A 17,823-nucleotide genomic window follows, 5' to 3' on the forward strand; every position below is an offset into this window, starting at 1 on the left:
CTGCCTGCCAATCCCTGCCGCCGCTCCCTGCCAATCCCTCCCTGCCGGCCTCCCTGCCAATCCCTGCCGGCCGCTCCCCGCCGGCCGCTCCCTGCCGCCGCTCCCTGCCAATCCCTGCCTGCCGCTCCCTGCCAATCCCTGCCGCTCCCTGCCGCCGCTCCCTGCCAATCCCTGCCGGCCGCTCCCTGCCAATCCCTGCCGCTCCCTGCCGGCCGCTCCCTGCCGGCCGCTCCCTGCCTGCCGCTCCCTGCCTGCCGCTCCCTGCCGCCGCTCCCTGCCGCTCCCTGCCTGCCAATCCCTGCCGCTCCCTGCCGCCGCTCCCTGCCAATCCCTGCCGCTCCCGGCCGCTCCCTGCCGGCCGCTCCCTGCCGGCCGCTCCCTGCCTGCCAATCCCTGCCGGCCGCTCCCTGCCGGCCGCTCCCTGCCGCCGCTCCCTGCCAATCCCTGCCGGCCGCTCCCTGCCGGCCGCTCCCTGCCAATCCCTGCCGGCCGCTCCCTGCCAATCCCTGCCGGCCGCTCCCCGCCTGCCAATCCCTGCCTGCCAATCCCTGCCTGCCAATCCCTGCCTGCCGCTCCCTGCTGGCCGCTCCCTGCCGCCGCTCCCTGCTAGCTGCTCCTTCTCCCTCTACTCTTCCTCTGCCTCGTTTCTATGTGCTGGCTGCTAGAAACAGAATGTTTGTGAGAAATCGGGCAGAGGCAGCTGTTGCAGACATGAAATGTGATGAGCTTTATTGAGAAGTTGGTTCTTGAAGGGTTTTAGTTTCTGAGCTGTTGCAGACCTTGCATACAAAATCCTTTAGATAACTCAGAGAAAACTTTGTGTCTCTATTTTCCTAGCTATAGCTGCCAACCCCAAATTCTTCCCTTGAATCGATGGCCATGGCAGTGCACAAAAGTAAAATCTGTTGGCCACCTCTCACTGTGCAGAAAGCTGCAATCAAAGTGTCTGTTCCCAGCTGCTTAATGGGAAAAGGCTTTGCAACTGAACACTCCCATTGCTGATGGGCTTGAGGTCCTCTCTAGTTTTACTGGAGCTCTGAGATTTTGGAGATGAAGCATTTCCTTTAAATTGTGCGTGTCCTTGCCAGCAGTTGCCACATTAAACCAAGCCTGATTTATACTGTGTATTTATATGTATCCAGTAAGAATCAGGAGAAAATATGTGCTACACAATATCCAAAGTTTACCTACTTTGTGAGTGTTTTACTGGAGAAACCATGACTACACTGAAGATATTTTTGTGTGCTCAAGAGCTGGTCTAGGGAGTCCTTTAAGAAGTGTTTTAAAGGAGGGAAAAATAAAGAAAAGAAGAAAGGGCACAACAGTGCAGAGAGTGAACAATAACAGAGAAACAGCACTGTCTTTGTCCTAGGGAAGGTTTGAGGTAGAAAAGGATTCTATAGAAATGAAAATAGTTTGGCTGAAAATAATATGCCTTTTTTTTAATTGCAGAACAGTTGGCTAGTGGAAGATTATAAAGGTTTTATTCTTACATGGAGTATTTTTCCAGGCTTGGACTTTATAGTGAATGTGATTTTAAAAAGGCATTGATAAATAAATTTTTTTTCCATCCTTAATCTTTATTTAAAATATATATTTTAAAACTCCATTTGTTTGAGTAGTTACAAAAATAGTGTTCTTGTACTGAAAGCATGCTGCTTTGGAACTTCTCCATGTCTCTTTTAAAAAATGCTTTTTTGTAGTATTGCACCTTGCCTTTTATTTTCTGACAAAAATGTTAAACAGAAGAGAAACAAAACATTTCCAGATTTCTGTGCACAAATTATAACATTTCAAATTAAAATGTGGGTGGATGAACTACAAAAACCAGCACTGTAGCCAAAACCATTGAATTCCTATTTAAATGTCAAATACAGCAATTGGAGAAAGATCATCTTTGGATTAGAGCTCATCTTTCAACACCTGTTAAGGATCCATATGTGATAATTTAAACTTGAAATGGGTGTGATTGTGTCGTGGTGATGCACAGAGTGGGAGTTGAAGCTCAGTGCCAGTTGTGTTTCTCTCTCCCCACAGAGGAGGACTTTGAGAAGCTGCCCAAGTCCACGGTGCCGGAGATGCAGCGCAGTAACCTGGCCCCTGTCATCCTGCAGCTCAAGGCCCTGGGGATTGACAACGTGCTCAGGTTCCCCTTCCTCTCAGTGAGTCCCAGCTCTAAAGCCTGTCACCTTTCCTTGGGATGAAGGGACATCAGCAGGTGACTTGGTGGTAGCCCAAAAAACCATTCACCAGTGCCCTGCTGGTTGGGAAAGCTTTGTCCCCTGTCAGGCAGCAAAGTGTGTTCCTGGGAGCCAACAGTGCAAAAACTGTGTGTGACCACTTAGAAACAACCATTTATATTCCAGAGTTTGATGTTAAAATTGTTGAGAAGTCAGGAAAGTCTTAAAGACAAACTGTGAGGTTCTGTAGAATTGTAACTGCAGTCCCTTTGCACTGAATTTATGAAGAAGGAAGAGTGTGACAGCTCTTTGTTCATTTGAGCAGCAGAGAATAGGTAGTTAAGGATTTTGTAAAAGAAGAACTATGAATTCATGTTCTATGCTGAACTCATGATCTATGCTGGTAACTTCAATCAATGCACATTTTCTTTTCACAGCCACCCCCTGCACAGTCAATGGTGCAAGCTTTAGAGTTGCTGTATGCTTTAGGAGGTGAGATTTTAATGCTTTACTTGATTTGTAGCTCTATTATAGGAGTTGTGAAAAAAAAAATTAATTTGTATTTGGTGATTGGATGGACATTACTAAAATTTGCATTTGACAACTATGGTTTGAGAAAGAGAAACACAGCTGTGGCTGTGGAAACTTTTTGTTGGTGGGCTTTTAGAGTGTACCTCAATCTCTTCTGGATTTACTTTCTTTTCTTTTGCTTATTTCAGACTGGTAAGCAAGCAAACAACAGCAATATAGTTTAAACTAGAATTTAAATGTTTAGATTGGGTAAATTAATATTTTATAGCTATCTTATCTGTATTTCCTTGCAATTTCATGAGAGGAAATCCTTGCTAGGAACAGTGCTTTGAGCTGATGAGGGTGTTTGTTCCCTGGCAGATCCTCTTTGTATTCCTTCAGCCAGAATTGTATGAAGATAAAAAATGGGATTTGGACACTAATTATACCAGTAGAGGAGTTAGACACTAACTTTACCTGCATCCAGTTAGATAAATTGTTACATACCTAAGAATTGGTATGGTGGTCTTTTATTTCATGTTACTGTGGCAGTGATGGGAACATGTAATTTTCAGGTATAAACAAAATGTTGTAAGCAGAGGTTTGACTGTAATAATTCAGGACTTATCAAGGCTGATAGAATTGCAACTTTGTTCTTTAATGGGACTTTAAAAAGCATAGTGTGTCTATTGTAAATTTTCCTGTTAACACGTTGCAGTCATTATCTGTTCTTGCTGTGTGTGTGCTGGAACTCTGCCTAAGCATTGTGAGTCAAATGTGATGCCTGAATTTGGGAGAGCTCAGTCCCTGGAGGCTGTGCATGAAACCCCACAGGGAGTGTGGTAGTTTTCAAACTGCCTCTTTGCTATGGTTTTGAAGGCTGGACTGACAAAAGTTATTAAGAGCTAATTTAATTATCATTTTTAAAATGCATTCCAGTCTGTTCTCTGCTCTGGATGCAGGATGGGCTGTGGCTGGAAGGCTACACCTGCTGTAGTGTAATGCTTTTCAACATTTGTGCTGTTTGTCCTGCAGCTGAGACAAAATTCAAACCCACAGCAAATCAAACTGTTCTGATTCTGTTAGCTGTGATTACAGGATACAGCCACTAATAAAAACCCCTCATCATCCCTAAAACCAGCACATTTTCTCCTGGATGACTGGAACTCTTTCTCAAGGCAGTGTGTATGTTTCAGTGCACAGCTTGCTGGCTTTCCCTGCTTTTAAATGCATGCCACTTGCAAAGACTCTGCTCTAGTTTTAATATTGAACTCACCAATTATGGACAAGTCAACAGACACACACAAACTAGTAATGAAAAGTAAAGATTGGTCTGACAGATCTTGAGAGCATAATTCAAAGTACCTTTCTACTCTTTAGCTACTTAAAAGAGGGTCTTTTTAAAAATTCTGCTGTTTGTGTTACTAATCACATCTTATTCTCCAATGCTGGAGTCTGAACAACACTGCTGGCATATGGTTTAGTTTTACGTGGTTCTGTGAGGAGCAGGAATTTGGACTTGAGCCTTGTGGGTGGGTCCCTTCCAATTTGAGATAGTCTTTGATTCTAAGTCTGTTCATTCTGGTTTTATTCATTATGCTGCTGTTGGATACTTTTAACACTCAGTTCACACTGTAGTAATATGTTTTTATACACAGTTTTCAATTCCTTTTTGTGTGGTGAGTGGGATGCCTGCTGCCTAATTTTGTTTATAGGAAGAACTGTTATATTGTTGAGTCTTTTGACAGCTATTTAATCTTTTTGAATGCAACAAACTAAACAAAACAGAAACTTGATGTGAGGCCAAGTAATCAAAACTGTGCTCTGCTTGACTTTAGCTCCTTGTTTGTGCTAATTCAGAGTTGACAATATTTGCACCATAACATAAACATGAGGCAGCATAAAGGAGATTGTGTAAGTTTTAGAAGCTTCCAGAGGTTTGTGGCTGTTTTTAGACCACTCACAGATGCTGTGCTGTAACTTGTGGTAGTCTGCTATTTTTTATTCTCATGGAGCTGTAACTCTGCTTGGCCAGGATTTTGCCCTGTGCTGGTTTGGTTCCATCTTGCAAAGGAGGGTTTCATTTAAGGCATTTGGTTCTTGGCAACCTCTGAGAGCTTGGAACAAGAACCTTCACAGTGGCTCAGGAACGTGTTTGCAAGGATGAATTCACAGCCAAAACCACCTTAGGGAAACGGAGAGGCAAGTTCAATAAACTCACTGATTAGCTGGGTGATGTTTTGGCAGAAGTGTTCTGCTCATGTAGCTTCAAAGAGCTCTTAGTCTCTTGGCTGCACAGCTTTGTAGCAGAACAGAGAAGTGCTGATCTTGGTGTTTCAGATAGAAAGAAATATGTGTGCATGTGTGTGATACATGGATTCCCACTTCAGTTTTTGCTGAAGTTTAAGGTGAAGTTGAGTTTTAGGTGATTTATTGCAAAGATTTTATATAAGGTACAGTGGTGAAGCTGCCCAAGCATTTGCAGGTACAGTGAGGATTGAATTTCTCTTATGCAAGTAGGAACTTGGATTTCATCACTGGCATTGCAGTCCCATGCAGAAAGGCAGTTTGGGGTCAGGCCCTGCTGTGCCTGTGTGGTGCCAGCTCGTGCAGGGCAGATGCTCCTGAGGCTGATAGCTGTGTTGAATAAACACAGCACTGTTTGTAGCTTTATTTTTACAGTGTTGCAGACTGATTACATCAGGAGTGTCTCTCCTCAGCCTTCTCCTTTGGTGCTCTTTTGAGAGTCTGAGTTGTCAGTTGGAGTTTATTGGTTTTAAGCATAATTTAAGAGGTAAATAAGCAGACAGAAAGTGGCTTTATTTTTAGTGTTTTTTCAGGTCTTTGTTGAAGATTTGTTTTGAATTGTCACCTATCAGAAACAACTATTGTACCTGAGTTTAAAAAGGATAGTTTTAATCCCTCAGTCTGTCACACACAAGTAGTTGTTACTTGAAACATTTTAATGCCATGGTACTTGAATAATCTCTCCTGAGCACGTTTAATTCAAATCCTTGTAATTTCTTTTTCTAAGATCTTTAATTTCCTGTGTTTATGTGGATTCAGTGGTTGCTTCCAGGATTATTTGAAGGAAACAGTCACCTATTCCAAACTAGTATCCATTGCAGGCTATATTCAAGCTTATTACAAATAGATCTGTGCACAACTCATATCTAGATCATACAAAATTGTATTGACATTTGTAGGATGCAACAGAAGCCAAAGGATTTTGGCTTGATGCACCTGTAGAAAGTGATGCATAAATATATGAACATTTCTTTATTCCTGCTTAGGGATGTAGTTTTCTTTTGTAGATGAAAACTATCTAAGCTATTAGTTGTGGTAGAACTAAAACTTTTCATATGGCACTAGTCAAATGAAAGCTATCATACCTTAATTTTGACAGGTGCTTTGTGACTTTGTGTTTAAATATATGAGTTCACTATTGCACAAAAGCTGCCTTTGGTACCTATTTCTGAGGAAAACACTGTGACATTATGTGAAAAGCCTGGTAGGTTTTTTTGAACAGTATAGGGTGTGTGAGTGAATTACTGCATTGTCATGAGTTGATAGCATATCAAATAATAAATGCTGGTGCAGGGGTCTGTGGATTCAGATATACTGACATGAGTTACAGGAGATCTCATTCCTTGACCTGATTTGTGGTTTTGCTTTTGTCTGTGAAACAGAGCTGCAGTGCAGCTGTGGCTTTGTTACCACCACACAGTCTGACAAGCAGTGTGTTTATGTAATGGGAGAGCCATGGCTGTGTTTCCTCAGGTCCCTTTGCTGTGGGTGCTTGTGCAATCTGCAGTGCCCCAAAATCCTGTTCTTGGCTCTCACTCACTCCTGCCTCTGTAGCCTTTCTCTTGTGCTTTACCTCTTTGTCATACCTCATACAACTTGGCCTCTTGAAGTTTTCTCTTTTAATTTTTACCCATTGCTGCCTTTCTTAACAAGCTGTTTTTTTCTTGTTATTGTACCCTGTGTATTATATTTTTAAAATTCTACATCCTCTTGCAAAGGAAAAGCTTTTCCATTTAAATCTTTCCCTGAAATCTCAGCATGAAGCTCAGAATTAGACTGTTAGCTGGTGCTTTGCATGGGTCACCCTTGCTGCAGGGGTTTGGCTGGAGGGAGCCAAAGCTCTGAAATGGTAAATGTGCAGGATTGCTCAGGGAGAACTGGGCATCACAGATGAAGCTGTCAGGCCTTCCTCCTGTGCCACCTCCAGGGAAAAGGCTGCAGCTGGAACAGGACTGGCAGTTGAGTGGTGATACACAAAACTAAACTGTAGAAAACCTTCATCAGCTGTGCATCTCTTGTTTAGATAATAATAAATTCTTTTTCTCCATGACCTAAGTAGATGTGCTTAGAAAAATGACATCCCACTATCAGCAGAGCTTCCTGTTTCTGCAATAATGCCTGTTCCATGTTTATCCCCATTTTCATGCTCATCTGCTTTACATCCCCATGAACAAAGATGTTACTAAATATTTAAAAAAGGGATCAGAGGTCTAACAGCTAATATCCCATCTGGCCATGGCTTTGTCAAATTATTGACATGGACAGTGAAAACTGATCATAATTAAAAAACATGTTTTTTGAAAAAAAAAGTCTGGTGAGCCATGGGAGAGTAAATGTATATGATGGGTTGCCTTTAAGGTTATTGTAATATACATTCAGCAACTCTGAGGTGCATTTGCTATATTTTGATTTTCTTGTCAATCTGCTCTTTAGTACAGTTTAATTCTGAACAAAGCCTTGCTGTGCTATTTTGCCTGTGTCCCAGCTCCATTTCTTATTGTGCTGCAGGTTTGGATATGCACTGCCGATTAACAGAGCCTCTAGGAATGAGGATAGCTGAGTTTCCTCTCAATCCTATGTTTGCAAAGATGCTTCTGGAATCAGGTAAGAGAAAAATCAGTCATGTAATTGCAATGTATTGCTAGACATTTGCTAAACTCAAATTATACTTCATCTTGGTTTGGTCTGCATTGAAAGGAACTAGTTAAAATCTCTATTAAATAATTAGTCTAAGACATTTTACAGTCTAATAAGTCTAATGTTTGCCTCTTAAATTTTTCACTGAAAACATTCACTCTTACACAAAAACAATGCAGGAGGTTATGTATCTTTTATTTTAAAAACTATAAAACCATATTCTGCTTCTTTTTAATTTAATTCTCTATGGGGGTAAGTTGAATTGAAGATTTCTTTTATTGAATTTCTCCATTTGCTCTTCAGGAAATTTTGGCTGCTCCCAAGAGATTTTGACAATTGCTGCCATGATGCAGATTCAAAACATCTTTGTGATCCCTCCAAATCAAAAAAACCAAGCTGTAAGTTCAGTTCTGTCTCCTTTTCTGTTTGTTGCTTTCACGTTTTTGGACTTCTGACAAGTATTTTACTGGTGCCTATTACAAACTTCAATTTTGTGTGAAAATAAAATAAGGTTTGGAATGGTATGTGTTTGTTGTAGATAAAATAAAAATAAAAAAAAAAATAGAGGAACCTTGGAATCTTTTAGTATTGCTAAAAACCTCCTTCTGAGGGCCAGAAACACGAAAGGTTATAAACCAATATTGGTCAGTGTAAAGGTTTGCAAAAAAATCCCCCAAAACCTTCCCACACACCACTTCCTTTTGAGATGAACAAAACAGGAAGGATGTAGCAAATTCTTAATAGACAGCAAGAATTAGGAGCCTAATTTTAATGAATGGGGATTCTTTATCTGTTCATTTTTCTAATTTCAGTTTTAGAAGTGCTCCTGAGTATAGGGGGGCTAGTAAAGTATTGCTGTTGCCCAGAGGAGCTGCCCTAGATAGTAAGAATTTTAACAGTGCTCAGGAAATATTAGGCTGAAGGGAGCTGGGCATGTCAGACATGATTTCAGCAAAAATCAATCTGCCTATAAAATTATATTTCTTGTTCTGCAGGCCAGGCAACATAGAAAGTTTGCTGTGGAGGAAGGTGATCATCTGACCATGCTGAATGTTTATGAAGCCTTTGTCAAAGTAAGTCAGTTCAGGTGGATTTGCAGGAATGGGAGGAATTTGAGGTTCTCACTTCTAAATCTGAAAGCTCTGAATTCAAAAAGTCCTCAAAGTTAAGGATTTCCCAAGTCTATCAAGTGCTAATTCTACATTGAAAGACTCTCTGGTTACAGTTTGCCACAGACCTTCCACATTTCCCCTGAACAGGGAGTAGAAGAGAATTTTGTTGGGGTATAGCATGGAAATCTTATGGGTAGACAACTGTGTTTTCAAGGGGAAAGGGTTTTATCTTGGGGCTTGGAGAAAACAAATGTCCAAATTTCCAATGAAATTAATATTTTCTCATGTTTTACTGATGATAATCTGCATTTAGATCTAGCAGTCTTTCTAGTGGTGTTGAATTAACTCATTAACCATCATACCATTTTTCATTGAGCTTATGTTTTTACCCTGATGTCTAACACAGCCTTAGTACTGCTCTGTAAGCTGAGGTTTATTTAATAGTTTTGAAGCTGGTACAACTATTTGAGAGAAGTATATTTTGCTGGTATAAATATTTTGTTGTAGTAAAATACTTGCAGCAGTGCTGAGTTGAAGCAGTATAACCACCCACGTGTTTAAATATGACTTTTTTTCCACAGCCACAGAGCAGCCAGGCAGGCACCAACTGAAATTTTGCCCTTCACATTTTGTATCTGTGTAATTCTCCTAGAAACAGCAAAAGCTCTTGAAGGGAGTGCTGGTTTCTAGAGAAACAACTCTTTGCAGAGAGAAGACCAATGAAAACAGCACTGAAAAGGTTGTTTATATTTTGAGGTTGAAAACAGACAAGTTTATGATCTGAGAGAATTAAATGGAGTGACTGATGCTCTTCTCTTTCACCACATATGAAGAAATGAAGCACATCTGTTTGAAAATACCCCCTAGCATTTGATCTGCTGCTATTTATGAGTTGTTTGAGATATGCTTTTTAGTTATTAGTACATACTCTTATTAGTTGTTCTGTAAGTAGGTAATCTTCAGGGGAAACCACAATAAATGTGTTGTAGGAGACCAGAGTTAAAACAGAACAAGGCTATCCAGAAGAGATTGAGTTTGCTTTGCTGATGGTATCTTTTTGAGATTTTTTTTTTTCTCTTCTCATTGTACAGCACAGCAAGAGCTCCCAGTGGTGTCAGGAACACTTTCTGAATTACAAAGGGCTTGTGAGAGCTTCTGTTGTAAGAGAGCAGCTGAAAAAACTTCTCGTCCGCTTTAAAGTGCCAAAGAAGTCCAGTGAAGGTGATTTTTTTTTTAAGCTCTTGTCCAATACATAGTGAAGGTAGTTTCCAAGCTGTCACTCTGCTTCCTGCTTTTTTTGTAACATTTGGAGTATTTTTATCCTGGCCTCAAAATAATGTTAATTTAGACCAGATTTTTGTCCTAAAAATGACTGCAGAAGAGCACTTTAGCCTATTTGTATGATTAAATTTTAGTCCAATCTTCATTAGTCGAGATTTCCAGCAAAAGTTATAACCACTGATTATCTATTTAATGGACAGATTTTCCAAAAGACTCATAAATAGGTCACACTGTTCCCTGTTTCAAAAAGGCCATTTTTGTTCAAAGTGCTGTTCAGTCTGTGGGATGGGATTTCCTGCTGTGCTGTGTGTGCACGGGTGCCAGGACTGGTTTTTAGCACTTGTCTCTACCTGCTCTGACAAATCAGCCTTCAGTGCTCAGCTGTCACACTGTGCTGCTTTGGGAACTGTCAAACTCTTCATGGAGACACAAGTGGCAACATTCATTTTTTACAGCAGTTTTTACTTTGCTGTGAAATTGAAGTCAAAAGGAATTGCAGGGTTTGTCTGCTCTCCTGCTTTTGCTATCAAAGCCTGATGCACTCTGAAAAGTTGTTTGAGATGATTAAGTGGTATTTTAGGGATTTTTGCCATTCCATTGACTCATCTTACCGAAAAATTCTTCTTTCCAGGTGATCCAGATCCTGTTTTGAGGTGCATAGTGTCTGGATTCTTTGCTAATGCAGCTAAATTCCACTCCACAGGAGCTTACAGGTGACTATAAACAGTTTCCCTACAACTGGTGCTTGGTTGCAGAACTCCTCTGATGAATGAATCTAAGTTTAATCAACAAGCAGATGTTTCTCCTAATTTGCAATTAGGAATGTTTGGCAATCAATACACTAAATATTTGAAGTTCTGTATTTGCAGACTGCCTCAGTGTTTATCTCTTCTCTTTGGCAAATATAACTAAAATTATTAATAGTGGCAAGTTGCTACTAGTAGTCATTAGATTACTTTAAGTTAAGCAAGTGCAGTTGTAGTGCAGTAGTGTTGTAGCACTCCCAGAGCACTGAGTAAAAGCCTGAAATGCTACTTTTTCATTCCATGTAGATAAAATTCTTTTCGAATATCAAATTATCGATTGTTCCTTTGACCAGCATTTAAGCCTGGTTTCTGTTCATTAAATGCAAATGTTGTTAATTTACTCCAGCCCTTTCATTCTTGCTGTTATTAAACATTCATAGTGGGGCTAAAAGGAACCAAATGTTAAGCAATAAAGAGAGGCAGAGTCTGAAATAGTATCTTGTTTTCAAGGACTATCCGTGATGACCACGAGCTTCATATCCACCCCAGCTCAGTGCTGTATGCAGAGAAACCTCCACGCTGGTAAGTTGGAGCTGCTTTCTCTTCTTTGGGGATTTTTTTAGAGGATTTGCAGCATCCATGTTGAGTTGCTTCTCCCCATCAGTGAGGAATAGATGTAGAAGGTCATAGTAATTTCCTTTGGAACATTTTGTAGGTAGTATCCAAATAAATGAGGGAAATAAAGTGATGTTTAACTGTTGAAGAAAGCTGGGAAGCAGAGCCAGGTGACCCTGTTTAGTGGGCACTGCAGATTGTTTTCCAAGTAGTTTCTGTAGCTAAACAGAGCTAGGGTTAATTTACTTTTATGTAGCCTGTTAAGGAAATATCCTGTCAAACAGGTGATGCAGAAATGGCAAATATGTTGCAGGGAAAGGGCTTATACATAAAATGCACAATGTGAAAATTTAGGGCAGCAGGTTGAGGGAAGAACTGGCTGTACTTGCCATTAGTTGGGATCTGATAATTCCATTTACAGGTCAAAGGTCCTCATATTATAAACAGAAATGTGTGTCCGACTCTGAGGTCAGCATGATCAAACTGAAGTATTTGGACTTTGATCCTTCACTGCCTGCTGCTGGGACTTGGAAGCCCTGGTGTCATGGCATCTTGTTCACATAGGAGTTTAATTTAGCAACCTAAATTTCACTGCTACTGCAGCCTGCTCAACCATCCTCTATTGAGGGCTTCAGTTCTCTCTGCTACAGATGTATAGGAAAAGTGTTTTCATTCTGGTTTGTTTTCCTGATTTATTTTTAGTTGTGTTAGTTGCCATGTCTCAGGAAGCATTTGGCAAAGAGAATTTTGGACTCTTTCCTCTTTGCTTTTTAGAGCTAAATACCAATTAATGAGAAACCACAAACCTCAGGTGTTTCCAGCTCTACTTTGTGTAGAAGGCAGATAGTGACTGAAAGATTTGGTAGCTGCTCCTTCAGTGGAAGAGTTTGCAGTTCCTTGGGGAAAATGACCTTACCTACTGAAGATGACCTCAGAAACAGATTACCCATGCTGGCAACCTGACTGTGCTGGCAGTGGGGATGAGTCCACATGGTTGGATGTTCCTACATCTCTTCCCAGAAGATGTTCTGGCAGGAGTTAAAGCTGATTTCTTCCTCTGATGCTTATCTCACTTGTCTGCAGACTGGCGCCAGGGATAGTCCTGCTGGGGTTTGAGCCCTCCTTGTTGTGGGTTTTTGTGCTTTGGACATCTTCCCTTAGGGTATCACAGAGTAATTCATATTCTGTCTTCCAAAGCATCAGTTTTGAGTCCCCCTTGACCCTATTATGAGAAACATTCTTTAATATATACCTTGCATCCATATGGTCTGGTAGTACGTGAGGTTGTTTTCATGGCAATCTAAAGATTTTCTTAATGTGGAGAGCTCTGACCAACCAGAGAGAAAGAGGCAAGAGGCTGAATTACAGCTTAAAGACTCCCTTGTCACTCTGTAAGTGCCACCTCTGGCAGCATATACATGAAACTGTCTAAATATGCTGTTAATCAGCTCTCCCTCCTTGCTTGACAGCAAACACTCCTCATTTTTGTCTCCTTTCTCCCAGGGTAGTCTACAATGAGGTCATACAGACTGCTAAATACTACATGAGAGATGTGACAGCTGTTGAGTCCTCGTGGCTGCTGGAGCTGGCACCCCACTTCTACCAGCAAGGAACGGTACGGAATCGCCATAAAGGCCAAACGGTACCACTGCTGCACCAGCAGCTCTTGTGTCTGAACTTTCTGAGGGTTGTCTTGGGCTCTGGTCTCATGGGACAGAAATGAACTTGCCTCTCTTCATTGCAGTGGTTTTAATATAAAGGAAGAGGGTAATAAGTTAATGCATGAAATGTTTTTCCCTCTTATGAAGCCAGTGGATCTCAGAGTTACAAAATGAGTTCCATTTGCTGGTAAAGTTGCATTTCCCATCATAGCACTTTGGGAAATGAAGCCTTCAGCCATTCTACACTTCAGTGTAGGCACTTCCCTGAGCAGCACTGTGGGTAGGCAGTGGTCACACCTTGCATAATAATTTTAGGAGAGCCTTTGCATGCTTTGTAAATGTTTGTGAAAATCCTGAGCCTTTTTTTAAACATTATTATTTAATTATGTTTACTGAAGAAAAATCGGTTCTGATCTGTTCAAATGTGAAATGGCAAAGAACAGCTGCTGTTTGTGCAAACCCTTATTGCAAATTGCTGTGTGTGATGCAGATACCTTTTATTTATAAGTACCTTTTAATAGTTGTCACCAGCCTTTATTGGCTGTCAATTGAGATTTATTCACTGGTCATTCTGAGAACTGAATTGGTATGAAGTATTATTTAATGTCAGTTCAGCTGAAGCTTTGGTACCACATAGCTTATAAATACTGTACAGGTTACCAAATTGAGCTTGTATTTGAATTTCCCATGAGACATTAATATCTGCTGAGTTTATATTTTAAATTAATGAAATATTTCAAAAATATGAGTGAAAAAATGCATTTGCATGTCACACCTATGGAAAAGGTGATCTTTTCCTAATTTTTACATCTGCTTCACTATTTGACTTCCTGGAGAATGTGATATTTGTTTTCTTTCACTTCCTTGAGGTTTTGTCAAAACTGAGAAGCCTGTGGTACATGGAGCACCTTAGGACACCTCTGTGGTTACAGTTCCCAACAGTTTGGCATCTGTTCATGTGATTGACTTGAGAGAGGGATTCTTTATGCTTATCCTGGATAATTCATCTCAATTATCCAGACAATTCTCATTTATAAATGAACTTACTAAGTAGCTGAGTATTTCCTGCCTTTTTCCTATAAGACATTTGCCAAAGGCAGTGATGACCCCTGTGGGGCAGAACCTGCTGGGAGATGATCTGCAGACATGGTGTAAAAAGGAGCTGAGTCAATATTGTGTCAAATCTGTTCCTGCAGTGATTATTCCCTTGACTCACATATTTACAGTTGTCACATAATTTACATTTAGCAGCCCACACCCACACAAACTCCTGTTGTGACCTCTCCATGGGCTGAAGTCTGGGATGAGGTTGTACTTTAGGCAGGTGGTAACAAAGAGGACTTGTCTTCAATTATGCTGCCTACCTGACTGTGGTAATTTTTTTTACATGTTTTTCAGGGTAGTTCTATTACTGCAGTAGATATTCTTTGAAATTATCAAAACCTAATTTTTACCATTGCCATCCTTTTGATTTGATCAAGTGAAGTCCATTTGCAGTATGACCTAATCACTGCTTTCATCCTAAAATAAATGGTAACTCTCAAGGATGGTTCTGGTTTTGAGGAAAATTCTCTCTTCCAGCCTGGTCAGTTATCCATATCAGCAAAATCTTGTGTGTCCTTGTAAAATATTTGAAAATTAGAAATATTTCTCTTGTGTGAAACTTTGAGTCATACATGTAAAATTTGAGTAAGTGAACTGTTGCAAATCACACAGATTTATGTTACTTTATAGATAATTCAATTTATAGATATTCAGACTATTTTTCTACTGAAGGATACATCTTTGTGCTAGGAAGGAAAGATTTTATTCCTTTGTCAAGTTAAAAACAAATTACCACTGAATAGGACTCTCTGTTAAAAAATGTTCTTCTACAGCTTGATCTTGGTCAGTTATTTCTCATTCCAGGTTTTACAGAACTCTTCATATTTCATTCCACATTTGTAGGTCTTTAAGGGCACAGAGGTGCCAAAACCCCAGTGCAACTTCAGGATTAATACAGTTGTTAAAATCTTGTCCTTTGTGTACATTCTCCTGGTGCTTTTTGCAGGTGTATTGTTGGGAGTACATCTTGCTGTGCATTTTTACACCTGGAAAGTTGCTTCCAGTGGGAAATTGTTCCTATGCTTGCAGCTAGTACAGAAGAAGTAGATGCTATTTGATTACAATCACCAGAATATCATTTTGGGGTACCTGTTTGTTTTTATTTAATGGGTTTACTTCAGTTGTGTCAGTAACAAGCAGAGCTTGGGTGAGTGTGGGTATTTGTGTTAGAATTTATTTTAATTGTGGTTAAGGATAGAAAGCATTGTACCTGATTTATTTTCTAATTTTGGTCTATCTGCTAAGCATTTTTTTTTTCTTTTCTTTTCTTGCAGCATCTTTCCTTGAAAGCAAAAAGGGCTAAAGTAGATGACCACTGACATGACTTCAGCTGTTGTGACATCAGAAGCAGAACTTACCAGTGATTTCAAGCTGGCTACAGTCCATTCAGCAGTCAGTTCATTAGCAATTTGATCTTCCATCAAGCTAAACGTTTAAATGCCTGCCAGGATCTGTAGGGGTTTATGCATGACCAGTACATTGTAAACCTAGAGCTTGCATTGTGGACATTTTAATCTTTGCCTACTTGACCTCTGTCATTAATCTGGGCATGTTGCTCCTTTTAAATAGATAGAAAAACAACTTAAAAAGTGAGAGGACATACAGGACCACAAAAAACTGCAACCTTCAAGAAAGAAACAGATTTCCTGGAGTGGTACTGCCTTATGAGTGTGGGGAGTAGGGTACCCTGCCTCCTGTCACCCAGAGCACTGTGACTTACACTGGCCAAACTGAGCCTGGCTCCTGCCAGCAGGAGCTCAGGGCAATCAACTAACTACCCCTTGAAATGCAAGGTGCTGCCATGGAAACATTGATGTGTGTTGGACCATCCCAAACTGGTGCAGCTTGTGCTCCCAAGCAGTTGAAGTGTCCTGCCTGAGGCTGGGCTGGCCCAGCTCACTGTGCTGAGCAGTCCCTGGGTACTGAAATCTCTGGGTTCTGCACATGGGACTTGCTGTTTGGGGAGGGGGAGAGAGAGCAGCTCAGTGTTTTTAAGATGGATTATTTTTCTGCTTAATCAGGGGACTAAAGATGTGTGTTCACAATCAATCAAGTTCACAGACACAGGGCTTTTCTTTTTCATCCTATGAGAGAAAAAATGTTAACCTTCCACTGGTTGGAAGTACCAGTAAATTTCATCTGGGGAGTATCATGGAACTCTGTTTTTTGGCCTGTGTTGATCAGCAAAGAAGGAAATGTTCTATACTTTCCTATAAGGAACACAGTCCTTTATATTTCTTTTGTTACAAATCTGTTCTTTACTGCTTGGGACTCATTTTCCTCTGTTACTGAGGAGAAGGATGCTCTGAACAGTTGCTGCTTTAGTCAGGATTCCATGGCTACTTTTCAGTGAGGAGTTATGCATGTTTCTGTTTTAACAAGACAGCTTGGATACATGTACTTATTTATTTCCATTTTTACCTAGATATTTATTTTAAAAAGACATTGCTTGAAAATTTTATTTTTGTAATTCAACTGCTTTGATGAATGTGTTTTTTGGCATATTAACTGTTTTATTTTCTTCTTTAAAAAAAGGATGTAAATAGGCAAAAATTTCTACATAGAACAAATGCCTTCCTCATCACAGGACTGCCTTGAAAACTTTCTTGAGAGCTTCTTTACCTTGTCCCTTCCAAGTACCTGCAGAGAGAGCACATTGTGCCATGTGCCCTGTGTGGTCTCCTCAGTGTGTCTGTCCTGACTGCCAGCACAAACACATGTACCAGTCTCCAGGAATGGCACCAGCAGCTTCAAAACTGTGTCACCTTCTCCTTGTTGTCCCTGTGACCCTCACCTTTGTATCACTCTCTTAGACTGGAAGCTCCTTGGGGCAGGGACTGTCTCCTAGCCAGAGCTGAGAGCAGTGTTGGAACTCACAAAAAAGATTCAATTTGCAGGTTTTTTTTCTCTTAAAGGATTGGAGAAAGAACTGAATATGAAGACTTGTCAATTGTCTGTGTTTCTCTGTCCTCTGGAAGTGTTCTTAAGAAAAATAAAACTGTTGAATTGAGGAAGCTTGGGAATGCATCACTTTGGCCTGAGCAGGGTGTGCTTCCCCAGGGTGCTGGGTGGGTGTGTTGGGCTGGGCTGGCAGTGGGTGGCCACTGCATTTCCCAGCTCTGAGAACTTTGTTCTGGATGTTTAGGTACAAGATGTTCTTTTACCTGACTGCACAGCTGCTAAATTTCCTCTGGGAATGACTGTGATTGCTGCTGAGGTCAGAACCCAGGGGTGAGCAAGCTTTGTCACTTTTCAAACCATGTAAGAATGAGTGCAGCAGGTCTTTATAAAGAAAGGAATTGAGACTTGTCTTTTTAGCAGTTTTATAAACTATTGAGGTATCACCACACCCAGAACAGGCAGCCCTTGCACTAGGGATACAGGTAAATAACAAGTGTTACTAGAATCCAAACTAAGGTCACCTTTAGAGAAAAAACACTGCTACATCAGATATGTGGGCCCTTGGAAGGTGTTGGAAGACAGAAAACTTTAAAAAACCCTGAAAATATTTATTTAGTAAAGCTTTGGCCTCCAGCTCCCTGCTGGATTAGTGCAGAGCATTCTGCTTTAAACAGCTTTGTGTAAGGAGGGTCTCACTGCCTTGGTGGGGGCTCTTTGCTGCATTAACAGGCTCTGGTGGGAGAGCTTGGAGCCATTTGAAGATGGTTGT

At 40.7% G+C, this 17,823-nt stretch overlaps 1 protein-coding gene across 2 annotated transcripts in view; it reads left to right on the plus strand.

Moving 5' to 3' along the window:
* The window catches only part of DHX35 (DEAH-box helicase 35), a 28,427-nt gene extending 11,259 nt beyond the window's left edge, over positions 1–17,168 (plus strand). The window contains exons 13-22 of one of the 2 annotated variants that reach the window (XM_079321921.1): positions 2,038–2,162; positions 2,618–2,672; positions 7,506–7,601; positions 7,938–8,032; positions 8,630–8,707; positions 9,838–9,967; positions 10,659–10,740; positions 11,284–11,355; positions 12,892–13,030; positions 15,428–17,168. In XM_079321921.1, coding sequence (XP_079178047.1) covers positions 2,038–2,162; positions 2,618–2,672; positions 7,506–7,601; positions 7,938–8,032; positions 8,630–8,707; positions 9,838–9,967; positions 10,659–10,740; positions 11,284–11,355; positions 12,892–13,030; positions 15,428–15,472 — 917 coding nt within the window. In that variant the 3' untranslated portion in view covers positions 15,473–17,168. The remainder of the gene's footprint in view (positions 1–2,037; positions 2,163–2,617; positions 2,673–7,505; positions 7,602–7,937; positions 8,033–8,629; positions 8,708–9,837; positions 9,968–10,658; positions 10,741–11,283; positions 11,356–12,891; positions 13,031–15,427) is intronic. The other variant, XM_079321922.1, reaches the window with a different exon arrangement.
* The last annotated feature ends 655 nt before the right edge of the window (positions 17,169–17,823 follow it).

The sequence above is a fragment of the Erithacus rubecula genome, assembly GCF_903797595.1.
Source record: "Erithacus rubecula genome assembly, chromosome: 18".
Lineage (NCBI taxonomy): Eukaryota > Metazoa > Chordata > Aves > Passeriformes > Muscicapidae > Erithacus > Erithacus rubecula.